General features: G+C 37.5%; 1 protein-coding gene across 7 annotated transcripts in view; it reads left to right on the top strand.

Moving 5' to 3' along the window:
- Positions 1–16,695, top strand: part of Grik2 (glutamate ionotropic receptor kainate type subunit 2) — a 618,878-nt gene that overhangs the window by 184,043 nt on the left and 418,140 nt on the right. For 3 of the 7 annotated variants that reach the window (XM_038338997.1, XM_038338999.1, XM_038339003.1), the window contains exon 2: positions 8,314–8,343. The exons of the other annotated variants lie outside the window; for them this stretch is intronic. In XM_038338997.1, coding sequence (XP_038194925.1) covers positions 8,314–8,343 — 30 coding nt within the window. The remainder of the gene's footprint in view (positions 1–8,313; positions 8,344–16,695) is intronic. 7 annotated transcript variants of the gene reach the window in all.

Genomic DNA, 16,695 nt, shown 5'->3' with positions numbered 1-16,695 from the left:
GAGGCAACTTGTTTTGTTCCCAGCTAATTAGCCCCCAAATAATCACACAGAAACTATATTATTTACAACACTGTTTGGCCCATTAGCTCTAGCTTCTTATTGACTAACTCTTATATCTTAATTTAACCAATTTCTATTAACCTGTGTATTGCCATGTGTCTGTGGCTTACCGGCTGATGTTCCAGCATCTGTCTCCAGCAAGGCTACATGGTTTCTCTCTGACTCTGCCTCTTTTCTCCCAGAATTTAGTTTATTTTTTCCTGCCTAGCTCTATTTCTCTATAGCTCTGCTATAGGCCCTAAGCAGTTCTTTTATTAAGCAATGATATTCACAACATACAGAGGGGAATCCCATATCAGCTTTTTTTCTGTTTAAATAAAATTACATATACAAAATGGGTATCAAGCAAGAATTATAGTTACAATATTTATATCTACTTTATCTCTCATCATAGCTAAGGAAAACTATAACTATATATATTTTTCAACTCCATCAAAGACTCCAGAAGGATATAATAAACAGTAGGTACATTGTAAGTAACTTCTAAAACTCTACAATTGACAGAGACTTCTCATTGCTTGGACAGTCACCCAAAGTTCTGTACTGTTGGAGCATCCATCCATCTTTAGCCCACAGGCCCATAGTATCCAGCAGTCTTTTCCACGAATCAGAAATTTCAAAGATAGTCCTGCCTATATTGGCAGTTTGTCAGTCACTTTTCTCTGTGTCCTGCACAATGCCTTGCAGACTCTTTCATGAAGCAGGAAACCTGAAGGATCATTTCACCTTTAGGCAAGTTCAGCAGTCATTTCTCTGTGGGTCCTGCATGTCCAGTTCACATAGCATACCATCAAGCAGTCCGTGCAAGAACAGTTTCTTGCTCAAATGGCTAACAAACTCCATGAGGAGCCTCTTCAATGCTTGTCATCCCCTTGAAGTGGATTTGTGCTGCCAGGAGCAGATGTGTCTCATTGTCATGACAAGTCCTAAATTCTTAAAACATTTTAAATGTCATTTTCTGTAGTCTTTGAAAGATTTGAATAATACCTATTTAATTAAAATATATCTCTATATATCTTACTATTATAGATAACTATTAACTTATATTTCTTAATTATACATTACATTTTTAAATGAGCTATACAAACACAATACCTTTTCAAGATCAGAAGTACATATACATAGTATGACAAAACTGGCCTTAAATTTGTATCAATAAACCAAGATCCATACCAATGCAAATATCTATAGTATATCCCCCTTTAAATGTAAACAAACATTTATAAACAATATTTGGGAATATGGGTATAGATTTCTCCAAACTGCTTCCTGCTGTTTATTAGGTGAAGTAATTTTTTGAGGGATGTTCAAGGCATCCTTTCAGGTGGTTTTGGTCCATCAAACCACATTAGTCTGGAAGAATTTCACAGGTTCCCATCCTCTGTGGAAGCAAAAGAAGAACTTCTTTTTCAAAGCAACATATCCTTACACTCAAATTCTGAAGTCAAGATAGCTTTTAAGTATATATGTTGGTTACTTAACTCCTTTACAGTCAAAAAATTCAAAGAAAACACAATAATGTACCCAATTCAGTCTCTCTGTGTATATTATATCTTTATGTGATATCTCTACGTATATTATCTTTACTCCTTTAATATATGAATGCCTGTACTCTGTCTCTTTAAAGACTTTGTTGTAGTTCTTAAAAAACACTACTTCTTTTTATAACTTTCTATACTTTTTTTTCTCTCTCCCAAGCCTACATTCATTTATCCAATACTGTGACCCATTTAGAGGTCTTTTATGTCTGAATGTGGCCTATTGTGTATCTGTAATTCTTTACTGTCCAGGGTTGCTTCTTAAGATGCTAAGTGCTTCTTATGAACTTAAGTGGTGCCATTGCTAGGGGAAATAAGGCATTTCCTGCTTTCCCAGACCAGCCCAGCATGGCGAAGCTGTTTCCTGCCTCTGAAATCCATGCTCATAGCCCCATTTTTAGGCACATAGCCAGTCTATGTTGCGATTAAGCAAATTGTAGCACATTGCTAACCAGTCCCATTTAAATGCTCAGTCTCTTAAAAGAGCCAGTTGGCACTTGCAGTAAGCCCTCCCTCCCCCCCAAAAAAGGCATTTTAAAACTGTAAATTTTTTTCTGCTATGGCTGAATCAGAAAAACCTCTTTTAAAGGAGACATGCCTCTACTTGCTTCTAGCAAACAGAACCCACCCAAGAAAATGCTGCTGCCACATAATGCTTATCTCTGTTCTTTTGCATCTAGGATTCTCTTTAAGCTTTCTTAGGATTTTTTTTTTTTTTTTTTTTTTTTTTGGTTTTTCGAGACAGGGTTTCTCTGTGGCTTTGGAGCCTGTCCTGGAACTAGCTCTTGTAGACCAGGCTGGCCTCGAACTCACAGAGATCCATCTGCCTCTGCCTCCCGAGTGCTGGGATTAAAGGCGTGTGCCACCACCGCCCAGCTAGCTTTCTTAGGTTTTACATGGATTTAGTCCATCACATTGGCGTGGCAATTTATTGATAGAGGAGGCTGCTAGTTTTGTTTCTTGCTGCTCAGCCCTGAAATAATCACACAGAAACTATATTATTTAAAACACTGCTTGGCCCATTAGCTCTAGCTTCTTTTTGGCTAACTTGTATATCTTAGTTTAACCCATTTCTATTAACTTGTGTATCACCACGTGGCTGTGGCTTACTGGCTAAAGATCCAACATCTGTCTCTGATGTGGCTACATGGTTTCTCTCTGACACTGCCTCCTTTCTCCCAGCATTCAGTTTAGTTTTTCCTGCCTAGCTCTGTTCTCCTATAGCTCTGCTATAGGTCCAAAACAGTTCCTGTATTAACCAATTATATTCACAGCATACAGAGGGGACTCCCACATCAAGGAAATGTGCTGAAGTATCAGGTGGAAGCTCAGGAAGGTCACTGGTTCATTACTGTAGGCCTCCGAGGAGCCACTCTGTAGCTTTAGGAGAAAGCTGAATTCTGCCTACATGTATTTATTCTATTGTTGAATGAAATTGGAAGATCAGAATCATGTTGGCACTGAACTGGCATTTCATTTTGTTTGAGTCTCTGCTCCACTTTATAGCAGAATACCACAGCCAGAAAGCAACCAGTCTAGATTAGTATGTATGTTGGTGCCAAGAGAACTAATCAGAGTCTACCATATGGGACATTTAAAGAAGGAAATGGATGTTAACTACCTAGTTGTACATTTGGACTGCTTCAGATACATTTGGGTTTTGCCTGGTAACTGGAGAGGTAGTCTTTGGGGTATGAACAGCTGTGGCTACTCTACCTGTAAGTAGCCCAAATTGCACCCTTTGGTATTCTTATCTTGTCCACCTGAAAATTCTTCTTGCACTCTATGGATGTTTTTCTGAACTGCCCAGGAAATCTTCGATGAAGGATTATTTCATGATTTGAGAATGAAAGTCATGTTGATGTCCTAAAATCACATTTAGTGAACATCTGTGGAATTTCTCACATGCCTCAGGCAAGGTATAAGTTATACTTCTTGAGATGCAAAATGAACAGTAGTTAAGAGCAATTGTGTAGCTAGATCTCACAGGTTTGCATGGCAGTCCCTGGGATTTTCTAGTGTATGACTGTTGGCATTTAACTTCCTTGTGTTTCATTTTCCTCATCAGTGAAATGAAGATTGTAATCAAAGTCAGCATATTAATGCTAAATTAATGAGCACACATGCATGTAGACATAGACCAGGACTAGATACATTAAAAATAAGTTATAACAATACACCAACCCATAAAACAAATTATTCCAGTTATATAAAAACAGTATTGCTTTTCTTTTAATGGGAGGATGAGGGGGGAAGTTTATGTTAACTGGATGTTTTGGTATCATGAAGTAAGAAAGAGTTAAGATAAAAACAAAACTTTGAATTGTTTGATTTGTTTTTTTTGTCTTTTATAATTTCACTTCTTTTATGTGTTTTCTTTTCTCATCCTTGATATTATTTCAAACTACTTTTCTAACTCTGCTGCTTTTTTTCTGTTTTTTTAGTTATCTATATGTATCTTTTTATATCATGTATCTTCACCCCATTCATTTCTCCAGCCTTTCACATTCAGTCTCTGCCCCTGTACCTCACCCCCCAAAAAAAATTAAGAGGAAAGGAAGGGGAAGAGAAAGAGAAAAACAAGCAAACAATTTTTTTAATGAATGAGGGGTGGGGCCAGTTCTGCTTTCATGCCCTCAAGATTGGCTATACCATACCCACTTCATGAGGGTCAGCTTTATTGTGTTGTCCAAATGAGGTAGAGGGGCCACTCTCTGGAGTACTGCAGCTGTTGAGGGGTACGGACAGGCCTTACACTCTTAAGGACCACAGAACAGCTCTTCCATCTGTCTCAGTCACTGATGTGTGTGGCATGAGGGGAGAAGGCATCTCTCCTCTGCTCATTTCACCAAATGTCAGATGACAAATGGGAACAGCTCTCACTGGCTTACAACACTAGGGATGGCTCAGCCTCACCTTCAACTGCCGGATCACCAGGCCAGCTCAGATGTGCTTCCTAAGTAAGGAGTAGGGACTACTTTCCTGAGTGTTGCTGCTGCTAAGGGGGAGGGGGAGCTCTCATGTCTGTTGCAGTCAGGAAGGGGTGAGATGTATGGGAGGGCATCTCTCCCTCTCCTACACCACCACATGACTGACAAGTAGTGGAAACAGCTCTTCCACACTTATAACTTTGGTACTGGCTCACCCACACTTCCTGCAGCAGAGTTGGTTTTATTGTGCTGCCCTATGCGGGGCTAGGCCTGCTCTCCCAAGTGTTGCATCAGGTGAGAGCCAGAAATAGCTCTCCCACTCTTGTGACCTCAGAGCCTGTTCTCCCACCTGTCTCAAGAATTGATGGGTGTGTGTGGGGGGGTATCATCTTTACTCTGCCTATGTCACCTTAAGACAGATGGGAAATGGGGACAGTTCTCCCATGCTCATAATTTCATGGTTGGCTCACCCATACCTCTTATAACAGGCTTTGGCTCTGCTGTATTGCCCTGGTGAGGTGCAGAGTCTCCTCTCCTGAGTGTTGCAGCTGATGGGGGTCAAGGCCAGCTCTCCTGCTCTTATGACCACAGGGCCATCTCTCTCACCTTCCTCAGGCATTGGTGGGTAGGGGGGAGAATAACTCTCTTCCACCCATACCACCTCAAGACAGCTGAATAATGTTGACAGCAATCCATTGCTTATTTCTTCAGGGCTGGCATCCCATACCTCCAACAGGGTTGATTCTATTGTGTTGCCCAGGGAGAGTGCAAGGCCTGCTCTCCCAAGTGTTGCTCTATTGCTTCTTCTACCCTGCCCTGTAATCGCTCTCTTAGTACCTGCTATGTATTGAATACTCTGTACCCACTATCCTGTCTTCCAAACGGGATACTCTCTGGGCTTCTGGGCACCACTTCATTCCAGTTCCTTCCAATCACAAGTGCTCTTTCTTGGTCACAAATGAAGTTTTTTAACCTCCTCCCTATATTTGGAAAGTTTCCCAACTCCCATTTCTTTTTTTTTTTATGTCTTTTCTTGTTGGTTTTGTTGTTTTCTTGGTATTTTATGTAATCATTATGAGATCAAATCTTGTTAGTCTTATGGCTCTCAATTTTGTATCTTAATCCTAGCCCTCTGTTCCCATATGACACCTCAATCCTGAGTCATTTTGGTTTATTGGATTTTTAAAATATCTTCTGTGAATTGGATTGTTCTACCCAGTCAGTTGCAAAGTCCTTTAAAATTCATTTTTGGTAAGTTTTCTCTTCCCCTTCTTCCCCACCTGTGATCTATCACCTAAACTGTGAGCTTCGTTTTCACATTATATCCAGAATCTAAGCACTTCTCACGACCTTTACCCTGACCCACTTAGGGCGCTCACCAGCATCTCTTACCTACATATTACAGAAGCCTCCTAGGAAGACTTTCTTGTATTACCCTTTCTTTTCCTAGGGACACAATAGTCAATGTAATTTTTCATAGAGTAGTAAAAGAATCATGGAGTTCTATTGGAAAAATGTAAAGCCTTCAGAACTGCCTTTAATGCTGTAGCAGACCTCCGCCCCCCTCCCCATCTCTCTTCTCTGAGCTCTCGTGCTATTTTTCTCTTGCATCCTGTAAGGCTTCCTTACTGCTTCTTGGACATAACAGGTACCCTCCCACCTTTGAGGACTGTCACTATTTTGTTACCTTTAACAGGAACTCTGTGCATTATATTACAAATTTCACTACCAATTATATTCAATCAGAAAAATAACTGCCTTCTCTCCTATCAACACACACACACACACCACCCCCCCCCCCACAACACACATGGGTATACATAGACAATGCTGCTATCTACTTGTTTTTGCCACTGATATAATACAAGCTCTAACATATTAGAAACTTTTCCTCCTGTTGTTCATTAATTTAGACCCAATCATGTACAATTCAGTCAGGAAGTTTATGAGTTTATATGTACCACGGTTTTGTAGGTGCCTCTAGAGTTCAGTTGACATCAGATCCCCTGGAAAAAGAGTCACAGGCAGTTGAAAGACACCTGGTATTTTTTCTGGGAACTGAAACAGAGTCATCTATGGGAGCAGTAAATGCTCTTAACTTCTGAGCCATCTCTACATTCTATTGTTCAGCTATTAATCAGAGCAACAAAATAAAATTATGATATACCAGCCAGGTGGTGGTGGCACATGCCTTTCATCCCAGCACGCAGGAGGCAGAGGCAGGAGGATCCCTATGAGTTCAAGGCCAGCCTGGTCTACAAGAGCTAGTTATAGGACAGGCTCCAAAGCTACAGAGAAACCCTGTCTCAAAAAACAAAACCAAAAAACAAATATAATATACCAATTTGTTTATAGCCAATAAAATTAATAGTAGACAAAGAACCTGTGAAGAAACTGTTTTTCAATCAGAAGTGATACTAAAATCAAGATTATTTTCTGGAAAGTTGAACTGTAAATTAAAGATTACAAAATAGAACCATTAAACAGACAAGGACGAAAACATGCAACAGAAGGGTCAGGAGGCAAAGAAGAATCAGAGTGAGCATTAGGAAGTAGAAGTCATAGTTATATGTAAGTGGAAAGAGGCTGCAATCTGTGGATGCCTGGAATGAGGTTGACTAATATGAGCAAAAATATATACTGTGAAGAGCACACTGACAATAGAAGCAAAATCATTCAGGAAGACACTCTGTGAGAAGCTCGTTCTTGGTAAACTCCTAAACCATATAATGAAGTATATTGAGGTTGAGGAGACACATTGGACTGTTGGAGAAATGAAATGAGTGCAATAGCTCCTGAATGACACAGGTCAATTCCAAGAAATCTTTCTGTATTAGTGCCTGTGTAAATATGTCAAATGTCATTTAATGTATTTAAGATTTAAGATTATCTCAGTTATTAATACTCACAATTTGATATATTAAGAAAAAACTTTCTCTTGTAACTTATGATGCTACAGATGGAGTTGACTCAGATCATTTTCAGGATTTCATAGAACATTTTATCCTATTGAATGCTCAGTTGTATATTTTACATCATGATCACAAAGAGTCTATTGTAGTTTTGACAGCTGGACAAATGGAAAAATGTTTAATTAAAACTTCCTTTTTTTCCTCCTTTTATTATGTTTGGTGCTTTTGTTTGATACTGTGTTTTACCCTTGGAAGATGCCACTATGCTGGATAAATGGAAGTTTAATTGATCTCATCAAACATGCTGCCTAATAATTTGCTTATTCTGACAGTAAAAATTGAGAAGTAGCACTAATATGGGCAAAATCCTTTTTAATGTGGCATATTTCATGCAATGTGGATGTATATAATGAGGTTTCTTTGTATCGTGTTCCATCTGTCATTGAACGGTGGCATGATGGCCACTGTAGTTGTTATGTGCTTAACTAAAATCATAAATGAATGTTTTCTGCCATGTACTTACTGCTTTCTAATTATTCTATTAAAGAAAAATGATAAAATATAACTGTAATATCATACCACAGCTTATATTTATAATGTAGAAAAATTATTAATTCTGTTCTTTTAAAATCAATATAGAAATTAATATAAAAATTCTACCTCATTTAGTGTCCCCAGCTACTCACATATAATTTAAGCTATATTTTATATTCCTAGAATTTGAATTATTTTCTCTGAAGGAATGTATTTTTCTATATAGTACTTCATTCCTATTAATTTTAAAAGAAAGAAATGGTTACTTAATATAATTTAATAGAACCTATTAGTTGTTTTCACAAATCTAGTAAAGTCTACTTCTTTATTCTTCAACAGGAAATATTTCCTTAACATCCAGAGACAGTGGTAAGTGTGGTTTCCAGACATAAAGCATATTTGGTTAGTATTCGTTACATAATGGACAAAGTGAACATAAAAATTTGGTTTCTGGATACAAGAAAGATGAATATTTTCAAAAAAGAAGGGGCAGCATATTTTAAAATTATTATTTAAAATATGAAGCACAAAGAGAATAAAAAATAAGTTTAAAGTAAATTACTACAATAATGAACTTCTGTGATCTGGCAACTAGTCCAGAGGTAGAGTCCTGTAATTAAAAACCAGGTATTATTTTGTTGCTTAAGAATAGGGGAGCCAGGGCTGGAGAGATGGCTCAGCAGTTAAGAACATTGCCTGCTCTTCCAAAGGTCCTGAGTTCAATTCCCAGCAACCACATGGTGGCTCACAACCATCTGTAATGAGTTCTGGTGCCCTCTTCTGGCCTTCAGGCATATACACAGACAGAATATTGTATACATAATAAATAAATATTTAAAAAAAATAGGGGAGCCAGGTGGTGGTTGCACATGCGTTAATCCAAACACTTGGGAGGCAGAGGCAGGCAGATCTCTGTGAGTTCAAGGTCAGCCTGGTCTACAAGAGCTAGTTTCAGGACATTCTCTAAAGCTACAGAGAAACCCTGTTTTGAAAAACCAAAAAAGAAGAACAACTATGTGATGGTTTGGTTCTGAATACCCTTCAGTGGTTCCAACGGTGATACAAGTCTACAAGACCCCAGAGTTCCAAGATGAGGCAACTGAGCAGATTGCAAATAATAATAATTTAATTTATAGACTATGAAGAGATAAATTGTAGTCAATTGGAGGTCAGTCCCATGCAGGTTCCCTAGTTGTCTGCTCAGTCTCTGTTAGCCCTTATGACTCCAGGTTTGTAGTGACAAGTCTGCTTGGTCATTCCAGGCATTTAGACCCAAAATAATCACACAGAAGCCATATCATTTAAATCACTGCTTGGCCCATTAACTTTAGCTTCTTATTGGCTAACTCTTACATCTTAATTTAACCCATTTCAAGTAATTTATATTTCATCACGAGGCTCGTTCCCTACCAGCAAGGCTACAGCATATCTGTTCCTGGCAGCAACTTCATGTCTTCTCTTAAACTCCTTCTTTCTCTCAGCATTCAGTTTAGTTTTCCCTGCCTAGCTCCGTTCCCCTATAGATCTGCTATAGGACCAAAGAAGTTCCTTTATTTATCAATGGTAATCACAGAATACAGAGGGAAATCCCACATCACAGGTTAGTTGTTTCTGTAGGTTTTCATGTCGTGTCCCTGTTCTCTCTGGTTCCCACAGTCCTTCCTCCCCCTCTTCCACAAGATTTCAGAAAACTCTGCCGAATGTTTGGCTGGGGGTTTCTTCATCTGTTTAAATCAGTTAGTTGCTGCATGAAGCCTCTCTGATGACAACTGAGGTAGGTACTAATCTATGAGTGAAGCAGAATATCATTAGGAATCATTCTGTTGACCTTTTTTTTTTCCCCCAGTCCTGTTTGATTCTATCCTATGACTCCAGGATATAATTCTTTCCAGGTCTATATTCTTCTCCAGGTCTGTATTTTCCTCTCTGCATCCAGATATTTATTCTACTTCTTTACCTCTTTCTACCAAATATCATTATCTCAAAATTGATCTCAAGTTTGGTTTAAAGGACTTTATGATTATGGTAATTGAACGTTTAGCCTCTCTAAGGCGGCAATTTTTTTTTTCTTCTAAAAAATGTCTTTTTTCTCACATACTTTAAAATGTACTGAAGCATTTAATATTAGGTAAAAATGAAACAGTGAATTAATATAGGTGCCCATTGTATACTTTTACATTGAAATAGACAGTGAAGCATTGAATAACATGATTATAAATGAAGAATATGTGTGTAGATCAAAGAACAATTTAAAGAAATTGACTATTTTTCTTCATAATGTGTTCTCTAGGGATTGAATTCAGGTTGTCACACTTGGATGCATCATACTGTGTCTCATAGTCATCATACTGGCCTAAAAATAATTGATTTTAACTGACTATTAAGTGGAATTAAGAACTTCTTGTGAGTAAATGAAGAAAATAAAGATGATGCCTTTTGTGCCCAATACATATTTTTGGTGAAGTGGATATTAGTGACAGGAATTTTATAGAAGAGAGGGAAATAACAAAGTTGGGCAAACGGACAAAGAGACAACAGAAGGGTCACATGTGGGATGAATTATAAAATAGGGAGATTCTAAGCTGAGGTGGCACTTAGGGCTGTCACAGTTGGAGCGATGGAGCTGATACTTGTGGCATGGTATTGATCACCCATTGGATAAGAACTCTCCTGGAAAGAGATGAGCTTTGGGCACAGGATTCATCAATGTCAGTCCGTGAGAGGATTTGACGGCTGCCAAGCACCTGAAGAAATATACCTTTCAGTCTTGAAAGGAGATGGTTTGGAGTGCAGGGCAGAACAGCTAATATTTTGTATAGTTTTGTTGTTGTTTCTCGTAGACAACAGTCTATCATCATTATAAGGAGGAATGTGCTTGACAGCAGCACAAATTCTAATTGGTCTTAATAATTAAAACCTAGAGTCTGATATTAAGGGGTGAAAGCTTAAAGATTAGAGAAGCACAGCAACCACCCACTAGTTCTTACCTCTACAAAATCCTCCGACTGAATAGGTATCCTGTCTCTACAAGTCCTCAGACTGAATGCCATGGCTCCTGTCTCCTCCCACCTTATATCCCTCTCTCTAGCTAGTCGTATCCCTTTCCATCTTCACCTCCATAGTGCTGGGATTAAATGTGTGTGACTCCTAAGTACTGGAAATAGAGGCATGTGCCACCACCACCTGGCTCTGTTTCTTTTTGAGTCGGCATCAATATAGTGTACCCCAGGGTGGCCTTGAACTCAAAGAGATCCTTCTGCCTCTTCCTCCTGAGTGCTGGAATCAAAGGTATGTGCCAACAGTGTCTGACCTTTATGGCTACTAGTGGCTACTACTGGCTACTCCTCACTCTGATCTTTTCAGGCAAGCTTTTTGTGTTATAGCACAAATAAAATATCACCACACTTGGCAGATTTTTTTTTAATCTATCCTTTTGTCAGGATAAAGTTGAAGTAAAGTCATATACATAATCCAGGGATGTGGGTGTGGTTAAATGGTTAAAGTGTGTCCCACTTATAATGGTCCTTGGTGTCTGACTTGGAGACTGGACAAAGAAAACAATACAAGGGAAAGGAAAGTATGAATAACAGTTTGATGAAAAAGCAAAACAGATACCACGAGGAATTACATACTACGCTACATGATTAATTGCCAAATGAGCCCTGGGAAGTTTTTGCTGGAACAAATAAAAACAAATTGCAGGATTAATGATAGAAACTGTTGTTCTTAAGGAGTTTAGTTGAAGGGAAAGTTAGAGAAACTGAACAATTGGAGATAAGGCTGGAAAACTTCAAAGTAAGAAATATAGGTTGCATCTCCTAAGCCCCTTAACAGTTGGTGATTGTTTAGCAAGACTGTGGATAACATAGTAAGAGCTTGGTCTTGTAGCGCAATAAAATAGCTGAGGAAATGATTGGACCTGCTAGGCAACTGGTAGGTAATTTTCCAAGACTTGATATGTGGTGACAGAGGTGATGATTGGAACAGAAATAGCTTCTGTCATAAAGATTTCACTAACTCAGCTCCCACTCTGTTCCTCCTACTCTCTTCTCCCACAGGCCTCAGTATTTTTTTATATAGTATGATCATCTACAATTTGCTGTCGTGAGGTGACCATAATATTAATAGGAATTTTCATAGTTACTTATGTTTTCAGAATGCTTTTCCTGACTGTCTGACTTCTCTAGACATACCTGGAAGTGTTATCTCCACATTTAGATGTTGACACTTAGCCTAGTCGTTTCAATTTAATTCCCTTATTGACAATACAATTTTGTAAATTAAGAGTATATTCCCAACCTTAGGGAGTCTAGAATGGGAATTTAGAGAGCAAATTTTAGTGGAATGAATTGAAACTCATTAAATTAAGTATTTTAGGTATTACTGCCAAAACGATGACTCCTAGTTATATAGAAGGTGATTTTCTCATTTTTGTGTCAAAATAAGCATTGTGTAGTTTCTGAGTCAAAGACAGTTTATTTTGGGTAGGACATTATACTAGGGTTAGGAAAATGACCTTCTCTTCTCAATGTCAATGATAAATTTCCAGAACTTTTAGATATGTTATGTTATATTTCCTCCAATAAATATGCTACTAATGAAAAATAGATGTATATCTGCATATGCTTTGTGACAAAAAGTCTCAGAAACCATGCATCTAAGAATAATATTATGAACTGTTTTGCATGAGGTGTTATATTTAAGCAAACATAATTTCTGTAATTATTCTGTAACTGATTAACCAACATATTTTCTTAATTTAGCAAGACATTCTCTTTCTTCTGCTATTTTGAAAAAGGGAAGATTACAGAAAATTTTATTAATATAAGTTTGCAAAGATACATCCAAACATGTGGATATGCTATGTTGTTCTGGTTTCATTATTTATTAGGTCAAAATGAGAAATATCCTAAATAAATTGAAATAAATTGTCTCTGGGATTTCCTTCAGCAATATTAACATTTATTTAACATTCGATATATAATGGAAGCTGGAGACACAAAAATTTGAAAAGCATTTGTCTGTCTTCTTAGGCCTTATTCTATGAAAATGTGGCATTTGATGAGTTTATTTTATATACCAGACTTGAAGTAGATAAGGGCTTATGCCATACAGAACAGCAAAGCTTATTTTTAAAATTAAAATGGTGGAACCATTTAAAAACAAAAAGTGTAGTATATTCTTTATTTCAAGAATAGTTTCTAGTCTTAGAAACTATGAGAGAACAAGTTTTAACTATAATACAACAAAACCTGTTACTGAAAATGTTTTAAGGAAGAAACAAACAGTCAATTATTGTTGAGTTTTTTTCTTTGTGGTGTCTAAGCAAGAATTCAGTGTACTGACAAGGCAAAGTCATACAGGAAGAATTCACATGGCGAGTATGTGATAACAAGGAGGCAGTGACATATAGACTAGTATGAAGCAGGTTTGTAGCTTAAATGGTAGGGAACTGCAGTCACTTTGTGTAGCTTCCATGGGAGAACAGAAAAATTTTTATATAAATAGGAACAAGACAGAGATTTTGGCATGCTAATAAACTCTAGAAGCTACTTGATCAGGGCAGGGGTAGGTGGGTAAGCTTTGGGGAATGAAAATGTGCAGTGACGCTGGGTAAAAGTACAGAGAAACCTCAGGTGAGATGCTTAAGTAGTTCAACAAATTTAAAAATCCTGAAGTTTTGAAGAACCATTTTTGAGAACATGCCTGAAGTAAAAAGCGTGATAACAAAAGAGGAAAATGAGAAGTGGGGAGAATAGATGGAGGGAAAGAGAGGAAAGGTAGATGAAGAGGGACATCAGCAGGAGAGGAGAAGAGGGTCAGGAAACATTTCTGTGAAAGATCAGGCAGTAAAATCCCCGACCGTCAGAACCATTCTATCTGCTCCTCTGTCCTCAGATCCAGCCACACAGAAAGCTCTGATGCATGGGTGTCATTGTGTTCCAGCAAAGCTTCACAAAAGTGCTTAACTATTCATTCCAAAAATGAATTTCCTGGCACCAGATTCTCATGATCCTTGACTTTGTCTGGCTAGAAACAACTTAGTTGGTTTTGTTTTCTTGAATTTAAGAATGAAGATAATGCATCTGTCCACATAAACACACACACATATAGTTTCATACTTATTGGCATGCAGTCTACCTTACCGCTGCCTACCTTTTGGAGTCAAATTAGAGCAATGTGACACTGTCTGAAATTTCAGGACCTTTTATTCTTTTTATCATTTCTGTTTGTGTTTTTTTTTTTTCCTTTGCATGGGTTGGATCTCTTCACTTCCTCTGCCTAGAGTGAGGTATGATTCATATTTCTTATCCTTGCTCACCTGCACTTCAACTGCAATTCCCTGAAGGAAAGGTTTAGTGTTGAACATTATTTCTGTTTCATTAAAAGTCATGTGGGAGGGGATAATGGTCCTTGCATTATGAATCACATTGCAAATAACTTCAATTTTCATTTGATTTTAGATATTCATGTTCACAAATCCTTTTAGTTATTATGCAATCAAAGGATTCCAGCTGACCTACTACCTACACATAAGTATGTATCAGAAAAAGTTTTTTTTCTCATTATCTCCCCTTTCTTGTCACCCTCAGAAGAAAATAAATGAATAAATGGTGCTACTGAGAAGTCAGATTACTTTTTCATCGCTCTACCAACAACCACTGTAGTCAGAAGTTTCTGTCCTAACCTTCTGCTCCAAAATAACCTGCAGCCACGTCCCAAATAACTGACTTAGAGATTTAATATAAATTATAAATGCTTGGCCAATAGCTGAGGCTTAATACTACCTAACACTTACATTTTAAATTAACCCATATTCCTTATTTACACTCTGCCACGTGGAGGAAACTTTATTAGCATAGCATGTTCATCTCCTGCTCTCTCTGCATCTGTGCGAGACTCCAGACTTCTCCCTTCTCCTTCCCTGTATTCTCAATTGGGCTTTCCCACTTAACTTCATCCTGTTCAGCCATTGGCCAGTCATCTTCTTTATTAAACCAATTACAGTGACAAATCTTGATAGTATAAAAAGGATTATTCCACAGCAAGCCACCTGCCAGAAGTGCATGTTTTTATACGAAAATTTATCTTTAAAAAAAAAATTCTTAAGCTAGAATTTTAGCATTTTTAGGTGATCTAAAACTTGGCACCTCTGTAATCATATGAACCCTGTACAGAATTGTTTAAAAAAGGACAAAGTTTGGAGCGTCATTATTCAAAATCATTATTAGTTATGTTCAATCAAAATGAAAGTTTATGGGAATGTAAACATCATCAGCCCAGGGATCTTGATTTTCTCAGTGCTGTGTTCTCAAGCAAAAATTAATTCCTGAATAGTAATTACTGAATTAAATAATTTAGATCATCCTTATCTTTAAAATGAAGTTAGGGACATACTCTATACCTCTAAAAATAATGGAGCTCAATATTAAAAGGCTGCATGTTTGGGGAATTTCTAGGAAAATCTTGGGAACATCTCAAGAGAGAACTTTTCATGTCTGGAACCCTGGCTAACTACTCAATGTTAGTACACCATGGGTAATGAAGGAGAATTTGCAGCCACAAGTTTACCAAAGCAGCATAATCCCTAACAGCAATCTCAACATTTGTCCTCATACCACAAGTAAGTTTAGTCTTCACCTCTCACTAAGAAAACTTCTCTTTGTAACAGAGAACACTACAAAAAAAAAAAAAAAAAAAAAAAAAAAAAAAAAAAAAAAAACAGCCAATCAAAAAGGATAATTATGGAGCCCAGTCCCAGTGTGAACATCTATAAAACATTCCTCCAACAAAGGCTCAGGGAATATTATAGAAGAAGAGGCAGAAAGATTGTAAGAGCCAGAGGGTAAGTGAGTTTGCTGAGATTGTGTTTCCTAGTAATGTTTAAAAACTAAACCCATAAAGTCTCAGCGAGTACTCATGGGACAGAGGCAGGTGGATCTTTGTAGGTTCTAGGCCAGGTTGGTCTCCATAGTAAGTTCCAGGACAGCCAGAGCTACATTGAAAGACCCAAACTCAAAGGACCTATAAGAAAAAAAATCTTTAAAAGTCTTAAAGTATAAGGAGTTTTCATATTCAAAAGTTGTTTGGAATATGACATAATAATACATTATAATGTAATCAATAATTATTTTTGTCACCTTAAAAGTTCATGTTAAAATATGGATCATATTGATATCTGTTTTCTTGCAGAGCACCATATAAAAATTACATAAAAGTCAATAGTTTTCTGATTAACCACCAAAATATAGTAACAAATAATCCAAGAAATTGTCATTAATAGTAGAATATGTAGGAATATGTGAAAATAATGTTTTCATTTTTAAATTGGATTTCTAAATTTCATTACATCTTAACTCTGTCTATATAGCTAAGTGTATACAAACTCACACACACACATATACACATCCATCCTGTGTATAATAGAGTTGTTGGATACTTGTGATTTGAAGGATTGGAGTTGTGGTTTCTGTCACTTCTCTACTGTGTGCTTTTGAACAGTCATTTTCCTTGCCATGGAAAATAAACTTTAGAATGTCAGAGGCAGTCTAGCCCAGCAAGATATTACTTTTGGAGTACAGAAGAGTTCCACAATAGCACAGAATGGAGTATAACAAAGGTTAATTTATCTGGGGAAAAACTCACAGAAAGAGTAGTGATGCATAGTCCACTATGTGCGCTGGGAACTGGAACTAAATCCATCAGGCAAGAGGCCTGTGC

The sequence above is a fragment of the Arvicola amphibius genome, chromosome 8 (genome assembly GCF_903992535.2).
Source record: "Arvicola amphibius chromosome 8, mArvAmp1.2, whole genome shotgun sequence".
In the NCBI taxonomy this organism is placed as follows: Eukaryota; Metazoa; Chordata; class Mammalia; order Rodentia; family Cricetidae; genus Arvicola; species Arvicola amphibius.
This window is presented reverse-complemented; position numbering and strand designations above follow the sequence as displayed.